Source organism: Benincasa hispida, chromosome 5 (genome assembly GCF_027475165.1).
Source record: "Benincasa hispida cultivar pf3 chromosome 5, pf3_genome.v1.1, whole genome shotgun sequence".
NCBI lineage: Eukaryota > Viridiplantae > Streptophyta > Magnoliopsida > Cucurbitales > Cucurbitaceae > Benincasa > Benincasa hispida.
Window position 1 is genome coordinate 65,104,962 of NC_143482.1, and position 24,697 is coordinate 65,129,658.

General features: G+C 31.8%; 3 protein-coding genes across 3 annotated transcripts; all 3 read left to right on the forward strand.

Moving 5' to 3' along the window:
- The first annotated feature begins 2,890 nt into the window (after nt 1–2,890).
- Nucleotides 2,891–6,205, forward strand: MBF1A (multiprotein bridging factor 1A). The gene is made up of 4 exons (XM_039032677.2): nt 2,891–3,268; nt 4,121–4,204; nt 5,680–5,762; nt 5,886–6,205. The coding sequence occupies exons 1-4, from the start codon at nt 3,127–3,129 to the stop codon at nt 6,003–6,005; spliced, it is 429 nt and encodes a 142-aa protein (XP_038888605.1). The 5' UTR covers nt 2,891–3,126; the 3' UTR covers nt 6,006–6,205.
- A 2,110-nt stretch (nt 6,206–8,315) lies between these two features.
- LOC120078023 (vesicle docking protein) lies at nt 8,316–13,940 on the forward strand. The gene is made up of 8 exons (XM_039032195.2): nt 8,316–8,482; nt 8,885–9,092; nt 9,520–9,663; nt 9,929–10,072; nt 10,235–10,744; nt 11,211–12,737; nt 12,821–12,889; nt 13,579–13,940. The coding sequence occupies exons 2-8, from the start codon at nt 9,045–9,047 to the stop codon at nt 13,705–13,707; spliced, it is 2,571 nt and encodes an 856-aa protein (XP_038888123.1). The 5' UTR covers nt 8,316–8,482; nt 8,885–9,044; the 3' UTR covers nt 13,708–13,940.
- A 4,612-nt stretch (nt 13,941–18,552) lies between these two features.
- Nucleotides 18,553–22,136, forward strand: LOC120078805 (Protein kinase superfamily protein). The gene is made up of 6 exons (XM_039033131.2): nt 18,553–18,919; nt 19,955–20,196; nt 20,496–20,631; nt 20,843–21,101; nt 21,183–21,315; nt 21,497–22,136. Exons 1-6 carry the CDS (start codon nt 18,763–18,765, stop codon nt 21,770–21,772), a joined length of 1,203 nt encoding a protein of 400 aa, XP_038889059.1. The 5' UTR covers nt 18,553–18,762; the 3' UTR covers nt 21,773–22,136.
- Nucleotides 22,137–24,697: the final 2,561 nt, after the last annotated feature.

A 24,697-nucleotide genomic window follows, 5' to 3' on the forward strand; every position in this document is an offset into this window, starting at 1 on the left:
CTCACATGATATAGTAAATAGGAGAAGTTTTTTGCAAGAGAATGAATTTTTATTCAGTTTTGTGGCTTCCCAAGATCTCTCTGCAAAAATTGATCTCTCAAGGATTCTCTCAAATACTCTTTCCCTTTGCAAATCAAAGATCCTACACCTCCTTTGGTTCTTGTTCCTGAGAATAGAAAGGAAATCCCGTGGTGGTGTCCCAAGAAGATTTGTTGATCAAGAGGAAAAGTTCGTAACTGTTTGTGGGGATTTGTTTGGGATAACCTAAAGAAAAAGACGGTCTTTAAATGTTATATTTTTCTCCCTTAAATTATTTAAGTATGTTGAAATTTAATATTTTTTATCCTATGATTATGTATTTTCTTCTCTAATTTTGAGTTTCCAAAATGAACTACATTGCATAAGGTGATCACTCGCTTCCATTGAGGATTTGATTCCTTCAAAACAAACGTTAGAATAAGATGGCCGACCAGTCATAATGCTTAAAGACTTTGGCGTCATCGACGATTCCAAATGTCTTAACGTCGAATTGTGTTTGTCTTTTCCATCATCACAACTTCGATGTATAATACCAATACAACCGTCATGACATCTTCATCATTTGTAAATCTGAATTTTTGAAAAGTGATCTCAACATCCTAACAAAGTTTTTCCTTCTTCTCATTTGGGTCATTCGGTCCGAGCAATAGATGTTGTAGTCTCTGACCGCTTGTATCTCTTTCAATTGTTTCCTCGGTTGACTACAACCTAGTTATCAAATTAAAATTATCTTGGGTGAATATTACTTTCTTCCCCAGTATGTTGAAGCTCATAACACCCAAGCTTAATAAAAAATGGTGGAATAGTTGCCCATTAAACACAAGGTCCACGTCCAGCAGTGACCAAAGCATGTTTTCTTAAACATCACAATCTGCTTTGTGGTAAGTTTTTTCTTAATCAGGTTATTCATTTTGTGGATGAGGCAAAATACAGTAGCAGAGAAATATTTCTCAATAGGGGCGACCATCTTAGTAAACTATAACAAACATATGCATTGCAGCAATACATAGAAATTTGTTTAATAAAGCCTCGACGATTGTTTATCAAATCCTAAATGATCATTTACTAAATCCTAAGCGATCGTTTAGCCTAAGTTAGGTGATCATTTAAGCTTTTGTTGGGTGATCGTTTAATCTAAGTTGTTGATCATTTAAACCATTATTGGATGATCGTTAACCTAAGTTGGGCGATCTTTGGCCTAAGTTGGACGATCATTTGGCATAAGTTAGAAGACCGTCTAATCTAAGTTGAAAGATCGTTTAACCTTATTTGGAAGATCATTTAACCTAAGTTGGGCGATCGTTTAACCTATGTTGGGCGATCAATTTTGTTAAGCTAAGCAAACTAACGATTTTGTTAGGGATGAACGAAAAAATCAAGGGAACGAGTAAAAATACCTTTCAAATCACGAGAATTGTGGTGAAAAATATGTAGAAACGACCAATGAGCAGTGAAGAACTGATCGAAGACTATGTCAAAGACGAAGAAGAGTTGAGAGAAAACTGATAGCAAAAATCGATTGTATGAGAAAATGTGAATGATCTCTTAGTAAATCTTGAAGGGAATTGGATTCTCACGGAAGCGTGTGATCGCCGTATAATTTGAAAATCGATTTTATAAAACACAAAATCAGTGAACTAAATCATACAAACATAGGATAAACATTAAATAAACTTAAGCATGCTTCTAATGTCCTATAAATGGAAGAAGAGAACTCACCTTGGAAGATTTCCTTTATTCACGCTTTCCTCTCCTTTAGTCATGAACAAACTTGAACTTCTCGATGAACAAAGACATCACCACAAGAGTTTTCCGTTATACTCTAGGATTCCAAGAAGCTAGATTTGTGAGCTTTAGCACCTTGGAAGAGGAATGAAGGTTAAGGAAATGTTCTTGAGAAAATAGAGAGAATATAAGAGTGGATACTAGGTTAAATTTCATCAAAAACTCTTACCCTAAAAGGCATATAATGGTATATCTATAAGGAGAGGGTAACCCCCTCTCCAAGCTTTCCACTCTCCATCATTTGTTAATTGATTAATTAACTATTAATTAATCAAGTAACATATAAATTAAATAACTATATAATAAAACATATTTAACATAGAGTTAATTAATTAACATATAAATACCACAAATTTATATGCATACATCTCTCTTACATTATAATTCTATATGAATCCAATTTATATGAATTTAATATTCGAATCTCATTTAAATACATATCTCTTATATGGTTTGGGTTATAGAACATATATATAATTAACCATATTCTAGTATCAGAATACACTATATATTAATTATATTAACATAAAATTTATTTAAGTAATTTGAACAATTCAAATCATTATTCATTACTATCTTTAGTGAGCTAATGAAGAGATCTTATGGACCTACAAATTAGAATCCCAAATGATATGAGATTATTAATTAAACTATTCGATAAAATTAATCAATATTCATTAACTATCGGTCACTTCACTAGAAACCGATAGCTGCACTATGCATATTGCAGACCTATTATGTGTTTATGGATATAACCAATCAACAGCGAGTCGATCCTTCACAAATTGCTCATAATTACAACTGGATCAAAATACCGTTTTACCCTTGTAGTTACAAACTCCTTAAGTACCACTAATTTCTCTAATAAACAAATAATTTATGATCAAATTATAAACTAACACCTCTGAGGCTTGTGAGAGGTTGATGCCTAATTGTTCAAGATCCGAAATTGAGAAGTAATTTATCTACTTTTCTTATGATTGGGAATGAGTGAATTCCTTAGGGAGCAATTTGATAGTTTACATAGTAAAAGGGTTCGACATAGAAAAGTTTTTAGAAATGGGTCGAGATCGAGAACTACACGATTTTTTTATTTTTTATTTTTTATTATTATTTTTTTTTGTGAGATCTTTCGTGAAAATATCTAAAACTCTCTATATATTATTACCGTCAGCTACGCGTGTGGGAATATCGAGTTTTCATTTCTATTTAGTTTTCCCGTATTTTCTCGAACCCTAAGCCACCGCAGCAAATCGTTCCCGACGGCAGGTAGTGTTGTCGGAGCAGGAAGAGGTGAGGGAAATGACTGGGATTGGACCCATTTCACAGGATTGGGAACCGGTCGTCATCAGGAAGAAGGCCCCCAACGCCGCCGCCAAGAAGGATGAGAAAGCCGTAAACGCCGCCCGTCGCGCCGGTGCTGAGATCGAAACCTTAAAGAAATGTTTGCTTCTATTTCCATCTCTTGCTTCATTTTTCTTTCTCACATTATTACGCTATCAACGACGTTAATCCTGCAACATTTTCTTTTTCTTTTTCTTTCAAATTTTCGGCATGGTTATTGATCTTGAGTTTGATATATCATTATCGTGTTCTTTTCCTTACTGAAACGGTGTTCTTTTGTAGTTAAGTTACGGAAACATTGACTTAACCAGGGTTAGGATGATGGAAGTGCTACACCTGCGAACATTTGACGTTTTTGATTGTGTAATATAGCTATATGACATCTCAATGAATCCAATGGGCATCTGTTTATCCTATTCAGATGCTTGCAAGAATTGATAGACGATTAACTCGTACCATGTTGGTTTGTTTGTTAAAATTTGATGATGTCTTCGTTGTTTGATTAATGATTGTATTGAGTTGTGCGGGTCATTTTAGTTATTTTCATTTTTGGGTTATTTAATTCTTGCTGTTTATATATATTTGTTACGCATGAATCTAATTGACCAATTAATTTAATTTTTGAATGCGCTAATCCCAACCTTCCTCCCTCTTCATTAGTCTTGGATCACGTGTAAGCTTCTTATTGAAGGTAATATTAGAGACATTCCAGTATTCATCATTTCACTTCGGAAAGAACAGAAAAAAGAATGAAAATTGATTTACCTTTTTCAGATGAATGGATTTGTAACCGTCATTATTATCTTCAAACCAACAAAAATAAAAATTATTGCCTTTTAGTAGTTTCCTCAAACACCTGTCTTCTATAATTATCACCTTGTAACTTCATCAGCTATTTTTCTAGTCTAATATATCATAGGATGTCTTCTGATATTTTCCCCCTTTTCTGTAGCGAATGCTGGAACAAACAAAGCTGCTTCCAGCAGTACCAGTTTGAATACCAGGAAGTTGGATGACGAGACAGAAAATCTCGCTCGTGAGTACATTAGATCCTACCCCTTTTTATAATTAAATTCAGACTCTTTCTATTCTAAATGGCAAATGATGAATTGACTTTGAAACTCACGGTTTATTCTTTGCCCCTCCTTACCTGTCAGTACTATTTCTTGCCAGTGTTCATATTTTTTTTGTTCTCATTATTTTTATTGTGTTCATCATTTAAGTATGTTGGTGTCTTCAAAAGAGTATTTAATGTGTTAGGAAGCGCAGAGCAGTATCTGAATTACGAGTTGTTAGGAACATTGTTAGGATAAAATTTAGAGTATTACTAGGGAATCAATAATAATCCATAGTATAATGCAACACCAGTATTTATACTAGTGAGTCCAAGCCTAATCGTCTAACAACCATTTGGTTAGCAAACAAACTAATAATCAACTAATGTGGCTAGCTAACAAACTAATAGCTAATTAAGAACAAAATCAGTAAAATAGCTCAATGTTTATGGACAAAAGGAAAGGTAGAAAGAAGGGGCAAAGAAGTCTGTAGCAATTTGCCTTTTATATTTCAATACTATTATAGTTCTTTTGGTTTCCATCACAAACTGCTACTGCAAATTATGTTGTTACCTTTCACTTTTCAAGGTGTCTCGGTAGAATCCAGTTTTCTGACATGAATATTTGCAAATTATGTAACCTTGGAATTTGGAAATATGAAGTATTTTCTGTTGATTAGAATGTAATATACTTTGATCCTCTGGGGCTGGCTTTATTATCTTTTATATTTGAAGTGTGAAGTTCATGATGGTATTTTGTGATCACACTCGTTCGTTTAGCATTGGCCGATAAATGAATTATAGTCACAAAAAGATAATGGATGAAAAATTGGATGTTGTGTGTATGCTTATCTAAACAAAACAAGAAAATAAGTATTTAGAGAACTTGGAATTAAAAAATAGAAAATATTTGGAAATTGTGATCTAATCCCTGTAGCCTTCTTAACGCTGTCTGTGAGAAGAAACGATTGTTTGGTAACTTTGTAATAACTTGGGATTAATGTTGGTAAAATCTCAATATATCAAATGGTAACACTCACGAACAAAGCTTCCCTCCACTAGATGTATATATCTTGATATTTAATGTTACAATATTGATATGTAGAGAAGTTTAGAAGCTTCTACAATTCTATCAAAACATGGGATTTAAGGAAAAATACGGGTAGGGAGCAGTAGAATTAGGAAGCATTTTCATTCTCTTTTAATCAATTATAACTCATCTAATCTTTTGGCTGGTTGAAAGGCTTTGTGGAATTTTGATTGCCTTGGAAATACTTTTTCCGGCCCTCTTTTTGTATATCTCATCATATAAATCAAATATCATTTTCTCATAAGAAGAAAAGAATCATAATAATAATCATCCTTTTTACCTTTTACCATGTAATGAGATCAATAATTTGAGCCAAGTTTGACAATTCTTCTGCTTCCTCCTAATTTCTTGTCTACTTCGACCTCAGATGATCGTGTACCAACTGAGCTGAAGAAGGCAATTATGCAGGCCCGTACTGAGAAGAAACTCACCCAGTCTCAGCTTGCTCAAGTATGTATCTTTCTTTTAAATGTTTTTAACTCAGGGCAGGGAAGCTGCTGGCCATATTCTTCTTTGAGCTTTCGCTAACGAATATGCACCATACTTTTATTTTGTTTTGTTTTGTTTTATTAGTTGATCAATGAGAAGCCACAAATCATTCAGGAGTATGAATCTGGGAAAGCCATCCCAAATCAACAAATAATCACCAAGCTTGAGAGAGCTCTTGGAACTAAGCTTCGAGGAAAAAAGTAGGATGCCTCTGATGATGTAAGTGGTGAATTTGGCTATAAGAGCTTTGGCTTGGCATGAGTGAGATTAATGACTTTGGTGATCTGAGTATGTAATGTGAATTAATTTAGCTTGTTTGGCCCTTGTATCTACCTCGATCTATAATGAACACTCCTTAAATTTTCGAGTTGTCGTTTTTGGGTAATATACTGCATCATTTTTCATATGTTTTCTCCATCCCTTGCTGTCACAACTAATTGGGTTCTGGGTTCATCAAGGGTCTTTTTGGATTGATTAGAGAAAAAATATTTTTTTAGAAAAGTCACTTTTATTTAAACTCTTTTGATAAAAATGGTTTAAATTATACATTAGAAGTATCTCAAAATTAGTTTGAATGGTTTCTAAATACTTCAATTTTTATCTAAAATGTTTTGTTGTCATAATTAAATACTTAAGAATTTAAACCACACACTCTGAGGCCTTCACTTTTTCAATTGCAATCTTTCTTCTCCCCTCTTCTGGATCTTGTTATTCCAGATTATTTGCCTAATATTCTGTTTTTGAATTTAGTTCCTTTAAACTTCGCACTCATCAGGAAGATACATAGCATGCAGTCGAGGGAAATCCAATAACATTTTTTTTTTTTGCTCAGTGTGTGTGTAGTTATTTCCTTTCTTTTTTATGAAGGTGAGAACACAGAAGTCGTCGGACAACATTTGTGAGGTTTTTAATTGTGTAAACAATGGATTTTGTTTTCATTTTCATAAACTTTTTCCTTTTCTTAATGAGATATCCAAATGTTAGTTAATTATTAGGGAAAAAATCTAGACAATATCTCTCTCTCCAAAGTTGTGTTTCTACTATGTTGTTTAACTTATAAAAAAAATATATTAGTAGTTACTTGGCCATGAGTTAACTATTTTAATAATTGAAATATATTTCATATCTTTTGAGGTTTAAGGTTCTAATTTGTTATCCTAAAAAAGAAAACTTAAAAACGTTAATGGGGCAATAAGCTTAATGTGAGTCTGAAAATGTGATCAACAATAATAGAAGGGATGCCCCGTTTTTTTTTAGTTTTTTTTTTTTTTTTTTTTTAAATTAAGTTTTCTGATGAGGATTGGCTCTCTCGTTCTCTCGCATTCGTGCTCTCTTTTCTCTCACATATAATGTTCTCTCACGATTTCGCTCTCTGTCACTCCATCTCACTCTTGGATGCTTAATCTCACTTTTCGTGCTTGGTCCTACCCTGCAAAGTTTGGTCTTGCAGTCGAAGAAGAATAACAATTATTTTAGGCTTGAGATTTGGGTCATTTAATCAATTATCTCCAATAATAACAAGTCTAAGATACAAAAGATATATTTTTACTTATTTATTTCATAAATATCCATATATCAAATATATTACCTTTGACTCTACATAAACATTGTAAAACTACATTTGAAGTATAAACACGCTAGATTTTTTTTTTTAATGAAAATTGAGACTTGTAATGGATATGGCATTGCTTTAGAACATTGTAGCGGTATTTTGAGTCACTTTTTTTTTTTTTTTTTTTTTTTTTTCAGGTCATCACCATCCTGTTTTCAACCCCAATTTTTGTCTAATTTTCTAAACTCCAAGTGCAATTTTGAAACGCTTGTGAAATGTTGATGATCATGTTGGAACCCTTGACAAAATTGAGATATTCTTAAACAAAATCATAGTTTAAAAGCACTACTTGTAATATTAATAATATAATACATTTAACACTAAGGAGAAGATACTAAAAGAAAATTTACGATGAAGATTAGAATGTACGTTAATTGTTAATCAGCGTGCAAATTAATTATCGAAGATATAAAACAACCGTGCTTAGAAAAATTACTATGACGTACAATAATCGATATCCAAATAAATTTTTAAGACATTCAAATTAATTATTAAATAAGTAATTGACAAAGTGAATTCGCTCAAGAATCATTGACATGACCTTGTATCCTAAAGGCCACTTTGATCCTCATCCTTGTAGTTGTGGAAGGGATTATGGAGATGAGTGTAAAAGTAATTATGACAAATTAAAAAAATTATTATGAATTTCTAAAAATGTAAATTATGCTCCTATTCTTTCAAAAAGACATTTATATTAATTTTGTGAAAAAATATTTTCTTATATGAACATTTTACACTCATCTCCATAATCCCTTTCACAAACCGATATAAAGAAAATTATATTTTTTTTAAAAAAATGTTTGTCATTTGATAATTTGTAATTAGACACTAAGTACTTTGTGTGTGTGTGTTATTTTTTTTTCTTTCTTTTTTCTAAAGGCATTTAGATTTTCTCTTGAATTAAAATAGAAGGGGGAAATACGACAGATTACCCGCGAGTGCCCAAGTACCGTATAGAGAGGTACGGATCTTGGTCCAGGTCCAGTCCCAACTTCGAAGCTCCGACCACAGAGGCTTCAGCTTGGTTTTCTTCCAATCCTTCTGTTTCCGATCGGAAGCTGAATCGCCGGTAATTGTCCCTTGTCGAACCCTAGAATTCTTTCGTCTGGTGTGTAATCTGATTATATTTGGGAAAGATTTTGCTCGATTCCTTGTTATAGAATGTATGCAACGAACACAGAACAATTGTAATTGAAGTTATTGGATCAATCTGCTGAAATTCCATTTCTCTTTCTAAGGTTTGTAGGACTCAGTTTTAACTCAATTCCAATAGAGAATTTGAAATAATTGTTGAATGTACCTCCTTATGACCTTTGTATTATTCCAAATTTTACCTTCTCATTGTTTGGAGAACCCCATCTATGGTACCGAAGATTTGAATTAAATAATTGGTTCTTTTTCAATAGCGTACTGAAATTTGATTGTAAAACTAAAATTTTGAGCTAATTCTTTCTCTGATTTTGATGTGCAGGATTTTGTTTGATGGAAAATCAACCTTCGACTTATTGAAACTGATGGGCAGCTTATCGACTTCTGTTTTGTCGTCCGCATGGCCGAAAGCTAAATATCTGTTTGGCTGAATTTTGTTCCTGTGTTTTTGCATCTTCTGCTGAAGACTTATACCCTAACGCATGGCTTTGCTTGATGTCACAAGGTCATGCCTTGATTCCATTAGTCAGGTAAAGCTAATTATAATAAAATTTGCGAGTACCTTCCATTTAATTTCTGACTTCTGCAAACCCTTAATTTTAAGTAATTTTTAAGTCATTGATTGTGTTTCAGCTCCCCCTATTTCTGGCCAAGTGTTTGTTTTGGAAGCCTGCATTTCTCATTCTATACAATGAAAGAGTTTTATATTGATAATCTTTTGTGCACTTCACTTTCCTGGTGTAAATTCATGTTATGTTTTTGTGATTACAATCTCACTTCTCTTATTTCACAATGGAATAGCATTAGGTAATCCCACATAGCACTTGTTGCCCTTTTGTAATTTCATATCAATGAAATTATGATACATGTTTCTCATAAAAAAAAGAGTTTTATATTTATCTTTATGTATAGATTATCGAGCCGTGTTTATGTAATGTTATCCTATTGTTTTGACAGATATCAGATCACCTTGAGGGTTCCGTACTATATCTTGATGCTGGGTGTGTGGAGAGTTTCCAGATTCTTGGGGGATTCCCGTTATTACTTGACCTTGGTGTCCATGTTGTCTGTAGCTTGGAAAATATGACTTCTCTTGATGCTGTAAGATAGTTGTTCTTGAGGTTTTACAAAAGGTTAAATATTGCTCATCTTGTTTTTATTGATAGTTTATTTTCTTTTTTTTTTTCTCACCCTGAAATTAAAACGTAGACATAAAAATTTTAATATTAATAATTTTTCGAACTGGAACTTAGTGGTTGATGCAAATAAACCATCCATGATTCGATAGGTTTTCTATTTGATTATGTAATACTCTTATATCTCAATGTAGTTTTATCATAAATCTTGATCTTGGAACCTCTTTTAGGTGATTGATTGGAACCCAGCTTCTGCGAAGAAACTTGTGGTGATTACATCCCGTCTCCTGAGTGATGCACATCGTTATATTTTACGCTGCCTGACTACACATCAAGGTGTTCGCCATTGTAGAATATTTACATCTATCTCAGAGGTGCTTCCTTTAAACCCCTTATTGTGATTTATTTCCCTTACGGCAAACTTATATTTGCTTTGAATGTGAGTTAGAACTAGGGTGCTATAACTGTGAAGACTTTAAAACGTGCAATTAGATCCAAATAATAGAGGTTGTTCAATGCAATGAAATACTTTGCAGATTGCTCACTCTGCATATCCTGATTCACCTTTGGGACCAGATGCATTCCATGAGTATGAATCTTTACTCGTCCAAGATTATGAGGAACTTGTTAAGAAAGGTGGAAAAAAAGCTGTGCCTTCGGAGGACAGAAACTTGGAAAAATATATATCCTCAGAAGATGAAGGATGGTCGAGACTCACTTCAAGTGAAGAGGACATCACTCAACTAGAAGCTAGTCCAAGTGGAAGAGATTCATATGAAGACATTCTGACGAGTCACCGAGAAGATGTAGGGCAAAAGCTCGTTGTTTCTGTGCATCACTTCCCAATGATTTTGTGTCCATTTTCGCCAAGAGTTTTTGTCTTGCCTTCAGAGGGATTAATTGCTGAAGCATGCTTATCAGCAGAAAGTGTGGATTCCCTTAGTCCTGGTTTGCCTCCCCTATATATTGGGATGCCTCCTGATGGTGATGATATTCCCCCCGGGGCAACTCTTACTGCGCATTTTCTTTACCATTTTGCTGCCAAGGTAACGACTCTGCACATGGTTTGAGTGAAAATGTTCCCTACACTTGTTCATCTTCATGGTTTTTATATCCTGAGCTTCTATCAAAGTATGTTCTCTCCGTCTTTCCCGAACTATATTAAAAAAGGCTGAACTCTGTAAGTTACTATTGAAGCTGAAAAATCTTGTTAATGGCCCTCCTTATTACATCCAGCTGTTTTTTATGTTTACTATTTGTGCCTAAACTTTTGAAATTTAAAAGTAGATGCCATCACATATACATGTTTTTTTTTTACTCTTTGAGACCTTGCAAGATGGATGCTATTTTTGAAAAAGGTAGAAAATTTTGATTTGACTAATCTATAATAGAAATTCATCACGCCTATACTAGATGATAAGACATTTTTGGTTAATTATTATATAGACATGGATGATAAATTCATTTTTAACTTATAACAGTGTCCATGATTCTTCTTTCTGAATAATGTAGATGGACTTGAAGATGGAAATATTTTCCATTGGTGATCTGTCAAAAACTGTTGGAAAGATTTTGACGGATATGTCTAGTCTTTATGATGTAGGCCGACGCAAGAAATCAGCTGGTCTCCTGCTAGTTGACCGCACACTTGATCTTCTTACTCCCTGTTGTCATGGAGACTCACTTGTAGACCGCATGTTTTTGTCATTGCCCCGCAGAAAAAGAACTTCACCTGTTTCCCATGTCAAAGGTCCAGAAACTTCCCTTAGACACGGTCCACGTATCTGTAGACGAGCACCTCTTGATGTTCGGATACCACTTGCAGAAATTCTTACTGAAGATGGAGGTAAAGCTGATAAATTTCGGCTTGGTGAAAGGATTGAAGTTTTTCTGTCTGGTTGGAATTCTGGAAGCTCAACTCCCCAGAATTTTGATAAGGGTGGTGAAAGCAACAGAGATCAAAATCTACAATCGCCAATTTATGACCCTGAACTACTTAGTGGCTGTTTTGTCTCCTCCGAGAATTTTCGAGGAACTTCATACTTGGAAGCGATACTAGATAGGAAAACAAAGGATGGAACTGTGCTGATAAAGAAGTGGCTACAAGAAACTATGCGCAAAGAAAGCGTTGTTGTGAATGGGAAAATTCGTCCTGGGTTTCCTACCAAATTGGAATTGGAATCTATGATTAAGGCACTGTCTAAAAGCCAGACTTGTTTGTTGAGAAATAAAGGAGTTCTTCAGCTAGCAGCTGCCGCAACAGTTGCAATCGAGGAATTAAACAGCACACGGTGGGATGCTTTTCTTAGTGCCGAAAAAATATTGCGTGCAAGTGCTGAAGATACTAGTCAGGGGCTGGCTGCACAAATTGTTGATCTTATAAACAAAAGTGTCTTGGCGGTTAAATCGGATTCTTCAAAGGGAATTCTTTCATTTCAAGATGCTTTGCTTCTTACAATTACTGGTTATATATTGGCTGGAGAGAATTTCCCGACGTCTGGGTCTGATGGTCCGTTCTCTTGGCAAGAGGAGCATTTCATGAAAGAAGCTATTACTGATGCAATTTTAGAAAACCCAGTGGATGGAAAATTGAATTTTCTCCATGGTTTAATAGAAGAGCTTCAAACGAACCGAGATAGGATCAAATTGAAGGGAACAAAAGTGATGGGATCGATGGAAATAAAAGATGATGACTTTGATGATCAGTGGGAGAGCTGGGGTGATGAAGATGCTGATATTAACACTACTAGTGAGGAAGTATACGATGATATGCAGCTCAAGTTAGAGTTGCGCGATCGGGTGGATAATCTTTTCAAGACACTTCACAAGTTGTCCGGTACAAAGAAGAGAAATTTACTTTTGAAGGAGACATTAAATTCAGAAAATATCCTCAATGGAGATCAGTATGCAAATAAAGGAGTACTTTATAAACTTCTGGCTAGGATCTTAAACAAGCATGATTTACCTAATTTGGAATACCATTCCTCCACGATGGGGAGACTTTTCAAAAGTGGGTTTGGAAGATTTGGTCTTGGACAAGTGAGTTTTAGTTCGCTGAATTATTAAAAGCTAAAATCTTTCTTGTTCAAATGGGCTAAATGTCGAGTTTGTTTGTTTTTCAGGCAAAACCCACCCTTGCTGATCAAAACGTCATTCTGGTTTTTGTTATTGGCGGCATTAATGGTCTTGAGGTAGCATTTCTCTCTCTCTCTCTCTCTCTCTCTCTCTTAAATTATTTAAGTGGCCGGAATAATGTAACTGACAGTTCATTTAGTTAGAGGGATAAAAGAGAGATGTAGAACTTTCAAAACTTTCAAAAGTGTCTTTGAAATTATGCGTCTCACAGGTCTCCGAAACATTAAAATTATCTAATAAGTCATTGGAATTTAACAATGCGTCTAACAGGTCCTAACATATTCAAAATTTTTGAAAATGAATTAATTTATTAGATATAATTTAAATTTTGTGTCATTTAGTGTTTAATAGATTATGAGTTTTAGAAAATATTGTATTGGTGGAGGACTTATTAGACACAAATTCAAAATCCAAGAATCTATTTACCATCAAATTCAGAGTTTAAGGACCAACTATATACTTTTAAGAGTTCATATACCAAACAAAGTATAGATATTAAACTTTTAATTTATCCAAAATTGTAGTTTGATCCTAACTTCCAATTAGGAAGCGCAACCACATCGAATAATTTTCCCCTCCCTTGCCCGCACGTCTCTAGAACAAACAAACGCGTTCTCTCCCCTAGTCTCACTCGCGCACACATCAAGTTCCCATCTTCCGTTTCATCGATGGATTTCAAGTTGGATAATTTGTAATATTGGATTGGACGATCCTAAATAAACACGATGTTTGTACTTTTGATCAGGTTCGTGAAGCTCAGGAGGCATTATCTGAGAGTGGAAGACCAGATATAGAACTGATTGTTGGTGGAACAACCTTCCTCACTCCTGATGATATGTTTGATTTGTTGCTTGGGGACTCGGCCTACGTTTGATTCCTTTGAATTTTGAGGCTTTCTCATTTCTCATTACTTAGGGTCATTTTTTCCCCACAGATAATTACTCTCTCTTTTACCCAACAGTTGTACACTTATTTTTTAGCCTTTGGTATCTCTATTTACAACGTTCGAATTACACATATGAACTAAAGAATTCGAACTTAATTATTGTGTTATTAAATATTTAAGTTTTCATTTCAATAGGCAGTTCTTTTAGTGCGATTCTCTCATTTGAGTATGTCGTTGAAATATTTTTTTTTTGGACAATTATAAATATAGCAATCAAATTTCAAATATTTGTAGATATAATACAATGCAAAGGAATTTGTAGGTATAACAAAATTTAAATTTTGTTTTCGAAGTCTCTCGTTGGTAAGAGTTTATTAGTGATAGACCATATCACTAATAGGAGACTATATCTTCGTGAAAGATTTTGTTATATTTGTAATTTTTTTAAAATGTTGTTTTATACTTAATTGTTATTTCTAAAAGTAATACCCAATTTATTCACCTTATTTTTTCTTCTATTTTTAATAATTGTATTAAATAATTATTATAATAATTGTAAAATAACGATGGTTTGCTTTTGCGCTTCTTTGGATTGGTATTTTTTTGAATGAAATTTCTTTCTTTAGTTAAAAGGTCACTTCTTAACTCTTAACCATCATAGTAAAAAGGTAGCTTTTCCTTTGAAATGCCATTATCTCATCTCAAGGGTGAGACAAATAAGAAAGGAAGGCACATTTTTTAATTGGTCATAAATTCAAAAAGTATATAAAATATTTCAAATTTTATAGTTTTCCTCTAATTTATGGGACATGGTCGAAAACAATACTATTAGGTTTTCATTTTTCAAAACTCGAACGTTTTTTGAAAACTCGTCAAACTAGTTTTTCTCGGTCCATCTCGAGCGAGATCGACCACCGAGATTTAGTTAAAAGATTAACTTTTCCTAACTTATCTATTATTTTGGGTCTTCTCGGTGAAATCTCAGGTAGTATTAACATTGAGATTCTACTAATTTTTCAAATATTATATAATCTTTTCAAATCTTATACTAAATCTTATATCTTTTCAAATTTCTCTAAATTTGGTTATTTTTACTAAATCTTTATCAATTTTTTACATAAATTTTCTAATCTTTACCCTAATTTTTGTTTCCACAATTATATGAATTTTTGAAATTCCAAATGAATTTACCAACTATGATTTTTCATATGAATCTCAAGTGCACTCTGACTTTTAAATTTTGTAAAATATCAAAATTTTCAAATAAAAAATTAAGATTTGGGAAAATATATATAAAAAAAAATCGGTGTTAATCTACCTGAGATTTCGATGAGAAAACCCAAATATATAGAATCTCGTGTTAATTTTGGTAGAGATATATCGACATTCTTTATATCTCCCAAATCTTACTTGATTTTTGGCAAATTTGATCTTTGAGCTTAAAGATTTAAAAATTAGGCAAAAATTGATATAAAATTTGAAAAGATTACATAATATTTAGAAAAATTTAAATATATAGGCTTCATTTGGGATTGATGTAGCTTTTAAAATCATTGTCGGCAGCTGTGCTTTCAGAAAAATCAACGGTGAAAAGAAGTAAAACAATGTTTGGCAAAATTTCAGCTTGAACTTGAAAATGTAAGTTAGAGATTTTGATAAATAAATTAAAAAAAAAATCTTAATTTAGATGATAACTATAATAGACTTATAATCAATATATATTGTAATTTAAAATTTTAAAAAATTGTTAAGTGTGATAAATTTTGTTTGATGTATATTAATTTTTAAATATTAAGGAAAATAGATTTATTTTAAAAATCAACATAGTATACTTTTTTTACTAATGCATTTAACTCATGAAAAATGAAAAATATACTTGATTAAGTGAGAAATAGATAATATATAAAATACATATTCTTTTTAAAGTATAAAATTGAAAACAAAACATTAATTAAAAATTTTATCTAGGAGAATCTAAAAGCTAGTAGGACACTATTTTAAAGTAACAGTGAAATTAACTGTATTTTTAAAGGTGATTTTAACAAATTTAATCTAAATATGTTTTACCAAACATAAAAAATAATTTTTAAAGGTGATTTTAACAAATTTAATCTAAATATGTTTTACCAAACATAAAAAATAGTTAAGATTTTTTCCAAATGAGGTTTTGACAAAACTAACTCAGTGTGAAACGTAGCCATAAAATATCAGTGTTAATTTTGCCCAAGATACACCCACATTCTTTATATCTCCCATATCTTACTTTTTTTTTTTTTTTTTTTTTTTGGTAAAATTTGAACTTTGGACCAACAGATTTAGAAGATTAGATAAGATTTGATATAAAATTTGGAAATATTACATAATATTTAGAAATACTGATAGAATTGTTGTATTAACAGTTAGAAAATGCTAAATTTTTATGTTAAATCTCAGAGGTCGATCTCGAGCGAGATGGACTGAGAAAAACTATTGTAACGAGTTTTTAAAAAGATGTTAGTTTTTGAAAGAAGAAAAGTTGAAGAAGCTATTTCTGACAATTTTTCCTATTTTGTCCTCTTTAAGTTTTCAGAATTGAATGATTGTGTATTTAAAATAATTAGAATGCATTAGGAATTTGAGGAACACAACGAGAACATGGATATAAAGAAAATATAATATAATAATACTATATAATAAAATAAATAAATAAATATAATATAATATATAAATATATAAAATAAATAAAATAACCAATAATGAATTTCTTACTTTCTCCGAATTTTTTGGATTGATCACTAATATGTGTCTATAGGCAATTGGACTAGGAAGTGGATTAATAGTGTGTAATGTTGAGGCACATTGACAACCTACATTATAACTAATTTAACATATTTATAATAAAATGTAAACTTTTGTCTCTCTCTAAGAATTTATGGCTTGTCCCATGATGAAAACAAAGATGAGTCCTACAATGTCTAAATTAATTTAGATACTCATTAAAAAAAAAAAACCAAAACTTCGTAAAAGTAATTTAAATTAGAACAACCTCCCATACCCCCCAATTCTCTACACACCAAAAAATGATTTTTTTAAAAATAAAAACAAACTGCCACATGATCAACTTTCCTCGTTAAATTATTTTTAAATCATTTAAATTATCAACTTTCCTCTTTAAATTATTTTTAAATCATTTAAAATAATTTTTAAGTTTTCCTCTTTAAATTATAACCTTTTAAAACTTGAGTATATTACAACTTTCCTCTTTTTTTCAAGGTACAAGAAGAATATTATTAACATCTGTTAAGAAACCTGGGTATGAAATGCATGATTGGCTGACTATTTGGTTAAGAAGCATAATAAACTTTTTAATTACTTATACTAATGATGATTATCAATATGTAACTATTCAGTCTCCATGTTTTTAAATATATAATAATTTGTTCATCAAACTTTAATAGATAATAATTAGTCTATATACTTTAAAATAAACAACAATTTAACTTCTTACGTAGAAATTTTCATCAAATTGATACGTCAAATTTTATCGTACATGGTTTTAGTTTATAGACACAAATGGGTCTCTAATCAATTTATACAGTCTACGTATGTTAAAAACCATTAAACCTCAACAATATGCTTCGTAACAAATAATAAGTGGTTAATTATTAACATTTAGAGACTAAATTGCCACAAATTTAAAAATATAAAAACTAAGGCCCATTTTGTAACCATTTCGACCCAATTTGGTAACACTTTGATTTTTTTGTTTTTGTTTTTAAAATTTAAATCATCTACAATTCTTACAATGATTTGCATTTTTTTTAATTACAATGGTTGAATTTTTAGTCAAATTCCAAAAACGAAAATAACTTTTTGAAAGCTATCTTTTTTAGTTTTTAAATTTTGGTTTGATTTTTTAAACTATTGGTAAAAAGTAGATAATGAAGAAATTTGGAAGTAGAAGTAAAACAAAAAATGAAGCCCCGTTTGACAACTAATTTTTTTTCTTTTTTTTTAAGCCTATTTTCTTCCAATTTCGTATAATGATTTACGTTTTGATTGAATTCTTACCTAAATTCTAAAAACAACCATAAGTTTTTAAAAGCTTACATTTTTTTTTAGTTTTCAAAGTTTAGCTTGATTTTTTAAATTATTGATAAAAAGTAAATAAAAAAATAAATAATAAAGAAATAAATTTGGAGGGAAAAGTAGTGTAGAGACTTAATTTTTAAAAAACAAAAATTAAAAAAATTAAACGATACCAAATAGGATCTAAATCATTCCATCCATCAAAATTGATAGGCCAAAACTATTATTGTAACCAACTTTGATGAATAAATAATCGAAAATGAAAATAAAATAAATACATAAAATTTTATTTTGGTCCATGTTTTGAGATTTATTCAATTTTAATTTATATACATTATTCCTATCGAAATTCATTAAATAATAATATAATTATAAATTTATATAAAAAATACAACATATCAATATGTTAGTAAAACTTCTAGTAAAAATGCTAATAGTATAATATATTTTTTTGAAAAAATAAATAAAAACAAAAGTAGCAACTAAATTAAAGATTTATATGAAAACTAAAGTAGCAACTAAATTAAAGATTTATTTAAAATATATCAACTCGATATTTTAACCCATCAAAGAAAAAAAAGAGAAATTAAAAATATTTAGATTTTATGACAAAAAAATTTCAAAAGTACATGTTAAAACTTTTGGTTACAAAGTGTGATTATTTTTTATATTTAAAAAGAGAGAGAAAAAAGAAAAGACAAAGAAAGGGGTAGGGCCACAGCAGTAATATGAAAGAAAAACAGGACCCGAATGCAAAAACGTCTAAACATTTACCACTCTCCGCGCCATAAAAGAAAAGGCAAAGCACGGAAACAGAGAGAGTGAGTGAGTGAGTGTCAGTACACTCCAACACTCTAAACTTCGAAAACCTCCAAAAACTCAGTCACTGCTCCTCCTCCTCCGCCCCCACCACCATCAAAATTCCTCCAAATTCCTAATTGAAATTGCCTAGGGTTTGCTGTTTGGATCTCAGAAATGGAAGTTGAAGACGACGACTACCGAAGAAAACAGCAACTCGTTCTTCTGGTAATCGTTGTACTAGCTTCTCTCGCTCTCGTTTCTTTGCTCGTTGCTTTTAGCTATTACTGCTATATCAGCAATAAGGTCTCCAAGCGCCTCAAGATCCGCAAAAGTACGCCTCATTTCCTACCATTTTCCCCTTTTTATATTGCCTTTTTTCTCTTCGTATATGCCGTTTTACCGTTTTAGAGATCGCCTTGAAATTGGTTAAAAGGATCATTTCAAGATTTCCTTAACTGTAGATGCAGATTAAGGCCTTTTTTCTTTTCTGGTTTCGTAAATTGTTGCCTCTTTGATATGAACAAAAACTTGTCGGTCGGCACAACAGTAATGGCTATTGACTAAGGAGGATATTGTGTTATGTTATGTGGTCCAGTCCAGTCCATTGGAGCTTCTGCTTCTTCTTATTGTTGTGTAATTAATGCATCGATTGTATATTTCCTTTGACGCCATTCATTAATTGCAAGGAATAAGGATGGTTGTGAAATAGTTAATGTAGTATAAGGATATTCAAACTTTTGAAAGTATGTAAGGGGAAATTGACAGAAGTATATAATTTTGTCGTATTTTGTAATAATTTTTTGAGCTGGATCAAGAAATTGTCATAGATAAATCTCTCAAATGTCATGTCATCCCAATCCTACTCTGAAATACTTCAAAACGCCCTCGTTTCGTTGCCTTCTCACTCAGCTTCCACCCACCCAAAAAAAAAAAAAAAAACATTAGTTACTTAGATGTACTGCTATGCTATATTAAGCCTCAGATATACTATATAATGATTGTGTTTATGCAAGTCATTGGAATTATTAGTACCATTACCATGTTAATTAGCTAGAGAATCTTAGTTATAAATAGCGGGAGCTAGGGATGTGAGCGGGAAGTTATATTTTGTTAAGTCAATCCATAGTGGGTGGATTGTAGGAGAGGTATAGCTTGCTCGACAGGCAATTAAATATTGTAATTTCTGTTGATATTGCAAAATAATTGTTATTTGTGTTTCTTGTGTTTCGATAAGCTTTTCCTTTTATGCTTCAAATGATTTGATTCTTAGTTGAACTTGTTTTTAGCTTTTAAACTTTAATTTTTCTGCATATATCAGAAAAATTGATGAGGTATTAGTTGTGTGCTGGTAATTCAATTCTTGAAGGGGCTGATCTTGAAGATGGAGGTAGTTTTGAAAATGTTAAAGAATTTTCAACTGAGAAAGGTCTCCAATTGTTCACTTTCAAGCAGCTACACTCTGCAACCGGTGGTTTTAGCAAGTCAAATGTGGTTGGGCATGGTAGCTTTGGGCATGTATATCGAGGAGTCCTGAACGATGGGAGAAAGGTTGCAATTAAGCTTATGGATCAAGCGGGGAAGCAGGGAGAAGACGAATTTAAAGTGGAGGTAATCCTATGGACTCATTTTGTATGCTTTGGCTCTCCTTGTTTAGAAGAAATGGGCTCAAAAGACTGTTGAACTTATTATGAACACTAATATAATACTGAGTTCCTTCTAAATTGTGATGATTGGACCATTTGCAGTTTTGTTGTATGCTTTTTCTGTTTATTTGAGAAAGACCAGTAAATAAAAATTCTTTTTTATCCTGATTGTCACGTGCATTCGGTACATTAAACAAAACATCTAGGCCTTGTTATTTGGGCTTTAGAAGTTGATTATTAATTAGTTGATAACCTTGTCAATAGGTGGAATTGTTAAGTCGGCTTCATTCACCATATTTGTTGGCATTGCTCGGGTATTGCTCAGATAACAATCATAAATTGCTCGTATACGAGTTCATGGCAAATGGCGGTCTGCAAGAGCATCTATACCCTGTTAGCAGTAAGTAGTAGTTTTGTTTGACAAATTGATTCTTTTAACAAACATAACTCAATTTAACTGGACCTATTCGTTAGTTGTCTTTCCCACATGCCTTCAATGGAAAGGGAAAGAGGTTTCTCTTTCTGGAGTTGAGGCGCATTGACCTTGGAGTCATAATGTAGCATTAGATTTTTTAATTTTTTAATTTCAATTTGTGAAATTTTAAGTTTAGGTTCAAATTCCATCAGCGTTAAGTTGGACTGGGAAACACGGCTGAGAGTTGCTCTTGAAGCTGCCAAAGGTTTGGAGTACTTACATGAACACGTATGCCCCCCAGTAATTCATAGGGATTTCAAGAGCAGCAATGTCCTGTTGGACAAAAATCTTCATGCTAAGGTTTCTGATTTTGGATTGGCAAAAATCGGCTCAGACAAAGCCGGGGGTCATGTCTCTACTCGAGTTTTGGGGACACAAGGATATGTTGCCCCTGAGTAAGAACTTTTCACGATAAATTTGATGCTTGTTTTGTATTTCAGATTTTTTCGAAGTACAAGGTCACTTTTTTCTTGCAGGTATGCACTAACAGGGCATTTAACAACAAAGTCAGATGTTTATAGTTATGGGGTTGTACTCTTGGAGCTGCTCACTGGCAGAGTTCCAGTTGATATGAAGAGAACTCCTGGGGAAGCTTCCCTTGTTTCTTGGGTGAGCTCCTTATCCATTTCAACTTTTGAAAATTTCTGTGATGAAATTATGCTTATGACCAAAGAAGAAGTAGATATTTGATCAAAATTCTCAAACTAACCTCGATGACTCAGAATTTTAGTTTCTAATTTCTTAACTTCAATACTTATTTCTCGTTACATTTGGACGATTGGTGGGACAGGCTTTGCCGAGGCTGACTGACAGGGAGAGAGTGGTGCATATAATGGACCCTGCATTGGAGGGTCAGTACTCCATGAAGGATGTTGTTCAAGTGGCAGCAATTGCAGCAATGTGTGTACAACCGGAGGCAGATTACAGGCCACTGATGGCTGATGTTGTCCAGTCACTGGTTCCACTAGTGAGAAATTACAGGACAACTTCAAAGATCGGTAGCAGTTCTAGTTCCAGCGCTACCAAGTCGCCTGCAGCGCATGACAATGCTAGTTCGGGAGACTGAATGATAGAACTGGTTGTCTCACAGACGATTGCTTCCTGTAAGCTAACATAGATTTAGACCGGTTTGAGATATTGTGATAAATTCGTAAGTTTGAGATATTGTGATAAATTCGTATTCATATGCTAACTGTTTATTGTCTTAGCTGAAGGCTGTTACTGATTGCGTCGTTGTCTCGGGGAAAATCCGAAGTCATAGGATGTGCAAGTGATTCCCCAGTAGTTTTTGTGATGTAATCAACGTTTTCAAAATGGGGGATACTGTGTTTAGTTGTATTTGTAGGCTACCTGACCCTTATGACTTAAATGTAAAGGCTTATTATTGTGACTATTATTTTGTTATAATAGTACTAATTATTATTATCTAACTTTCTCTTACGAACAAGTGGAAGGGTGACTTTTTTTAGACCATATATTTGTTGCGATTGTATGTACATTGTACTGTTCTTTTTCACCATTTTAGCGATGATTGACGTACATGGTTGCAAATCGTGTATGAATTAATAATCGATTTTTAAAAACCTTTTTTTTTTTTTTTTTTAAATTGGAATGACGCTGTTGTACAATTTTCAGCAGGGTTATTTTTTTTTTTTTTAACAGAAAAAGGCCCAGTTATTTAATAAGCAGATAATGTGAATGGTTAATCAATTATATTTTAGGATAATTATTTTATATGAAAAAACGGTTGAAAATATTTTCAAATATAGTAAAATATCAATGTCTAATCGTGATAGACATCTATTGGTGTTTATATATCTATCAGTTTTATTATTGATAAATAGTGACATTTTGCTATATTTATAAATAAGTTTGTTCATTTTACTATATTTGAAAATAACTATATTTCTTAGTGAATTTTTGTTCTAGAAAGTTGAAAAGAAGTCATCACAATAGTCCTGGTCCTTTGATACTTGTGTGTAAATGTCAGTCTAGATAACGAATAAAACGTAGGATCAAATATGTTAGTAAATTATAGAGTTGAATATTGAGTTTTTTTAGTAAACAAAGAAGAACAAAATTAATAAGATATCAAAGCACTAGACACCGTGACATTGATCCATGAGGAGTGATCTTCAAGCCAAACACCGGAGGCTTGAGTTTGTCGTGCATTACGTTTTAGAATGTGAGCAATGGTATTATAGATTTTTGGATAAAAAGAAAAGTCCAAAACAATTCCTTGTTGTTGAAAAGCTCTAATGAAGTTCAAACATTGGTTGAATATTTGATATTAGTAATATGGTGATACTTTTCTAAATAATATCATAGTTCAATTCATTAAGGCATATATTATGAAGATTAAATTATAGAAAAACCTTACCCAATTTCTTTATTATTTTTTAGATAGAAAATCCTATTTAATTTTGCTCTTGGTTTAACAAATATTCATATATTTTTAAAAGTTTCAATATTACATCTGAACTTTCATGTATGTTTCAAAACTACTTTGTTGTAGAAATTCTTTAGATATATTTTTTTTAATAATGAAAATCGATACCTCAATGGTGTTTCAGTGACCTAAAATGAAAATTGGATCACCACATTTTTTTTAAGTCATCGTTACATTAGTCCAAGTTTTTATTTATGTCTAATATTCTAAAGGTAGTTTTGAAACATTTATTAAAGTTTAGAAGTAATATTGTAACTTTTTAAAGTAGGTATTTTGGAAATAATGGGTAAAGTTTAGGATTTTTTTAAAAAAAAATAATTTAGCCTATTATGAATCAAGAAGGTCAAGAGTTCAAATCTCTGAAATCTAAAATGTTATTGTGAATTTGAAGTTTAAATAGCTCGAGCATATGTTCTCATCCTTTTTAGGAGGTTCAAATCTTTCCTTAAAAATAATTGTTGTGTGTTGAGCATTTTGTCTTGTTCTTGAGTTGAATCAAGATTTAAAATGTCGATGTTTATGGAAATATCGAGGTCTTAATTTTACAGAAATGTCGATGAAAATATCATTGTCGATGGATATTTCTAGAAAAATTATAAAAACAAAAATTATGAAAATAAATTTAAAATAGTAAATAGACCTTTTATAATTTTTAAATAAGTTAATATGTCTATTACTTACAATATATTTACATTAGTGATGATATAATAGACCTATCGATTCCTCATCTTAATTTTGAACCTATAAAAATATAGAAATATCGATGAAAATACCAAGAGATTGACGAAAATTTAATACTATGAGTTGAATTAACAGTAAGATTCCCACTTATTTAATATATGTGCACAAAACCTATTTGTTTTAACTTTTATAAGTATCTATTACTTTCTTCCACACTTGAAGTTTCATCAATCTTATTAGTCCTTGCCTTTTTTTTTTTTTTTTTTTTGTTTTTTTTTTTTTTTTTTTTTTTTGCAATTATCTTTTTAACCTCCGGGTTATAAAGGATAGATATATTTGGTCTTTGGATTTTAGAAATATACCTTTCTAGTTATCGAATTTTTTAAAATAAGTACGTTTAGTTCCTGAGTTTTCAAAACATACCTAGTCTCCCAAACTTTAAGAACAGGTTTAAAAGGTCCCTAGAATAATTTTTTGTGTTATTTTATATAATTATATGATATTTCAAATTACAAAACTAACCTAAAAGTAAAAATATTAAAGAGAAGAGGTAATTTTTTCAAAATTAATTTTCTAATTAAAAAAATTACCACCATTTAAACCTATTTTTTGAAAACATGAGAACTAATAAGTACATTTTGAAAACCCATGAACCAAATGCACATATTTTAAAAAATTTGAGGACTAAAAAGGTATGTTTTGAAAACTTAAAGACTAAACACATATATTCTTCAAAACTCAATGACTAAAAAGGTAACTTTTGTTTTTGTTTTTGTTTTTGTTTTAAAACATAAAATCTACCTTGAGAGTAGAACATTAGAGCTTAAGTTAAGCATATAGGATCGATTAGTAGGGGTGATC

Coding starts and splice junctions, on each gene's coding strand:
- MBF1A (XM_039032677.2), top strand. CDS start 3,127: ATGACTGGGATTGGACCCATTTCACAGGATTGGGAACCGGTCGTCATC. Junction 3,269..4,120: donor GATCGAAACCTTAAAGAAAT/GTTTGCTTCTAT, acceptor CCTTTTCTGTAG/CGAATGCTGGAACAAACAAA. Junction 5,763..5,885: donor CCCAGTCTCAGCTTGCTCAA/GTATGTATCTTT, acceptor TTGTTTTATTAG/TTGATCAATGAGAAGCCACA.
- LOC120078023 (XM_039032195.2), top strand. CDS start 9,045: ATGGCTTTGCTTGATGTCACAAGGTCATGCCTTGATTCCATTAGTCAG. Junction 10,745..11,210: donor TTTACCATTTTGCTGCCAAG/GTAACGACTCTG, acceptor TGAATAATGTAG/ATGGACTTGAAGATGGAAAT. Junction 12,738..12,820: donor GAAGATTTGGTCTTGGACAA/GTGAGTTTTAGT, acceptor TTTGTTTTTCAG/GCAAAACCCACCCTTGCTGA.
- LOC120078805 (XM_039033131.2), top strand. CDS start 18,763: ATGGAAGTTGAAGACGACGACTACCGAAGAAAACAGCAACTCGTTCTT. Junction 18,920..19,954: donor GCGCCTCAAGATCCGCAAAA/GTACGCCTCATT, acceptor CAATTCTTGAAG/GGGCTGATCTTGAAGATGGA. Junction 20,632..20,842: donor GCATCTATACCCTGTTAGCA/GTAAGTAGTAGT, acceptor TTTTAAGTTTAG/GTTCAAATTCCATCAGCGTT.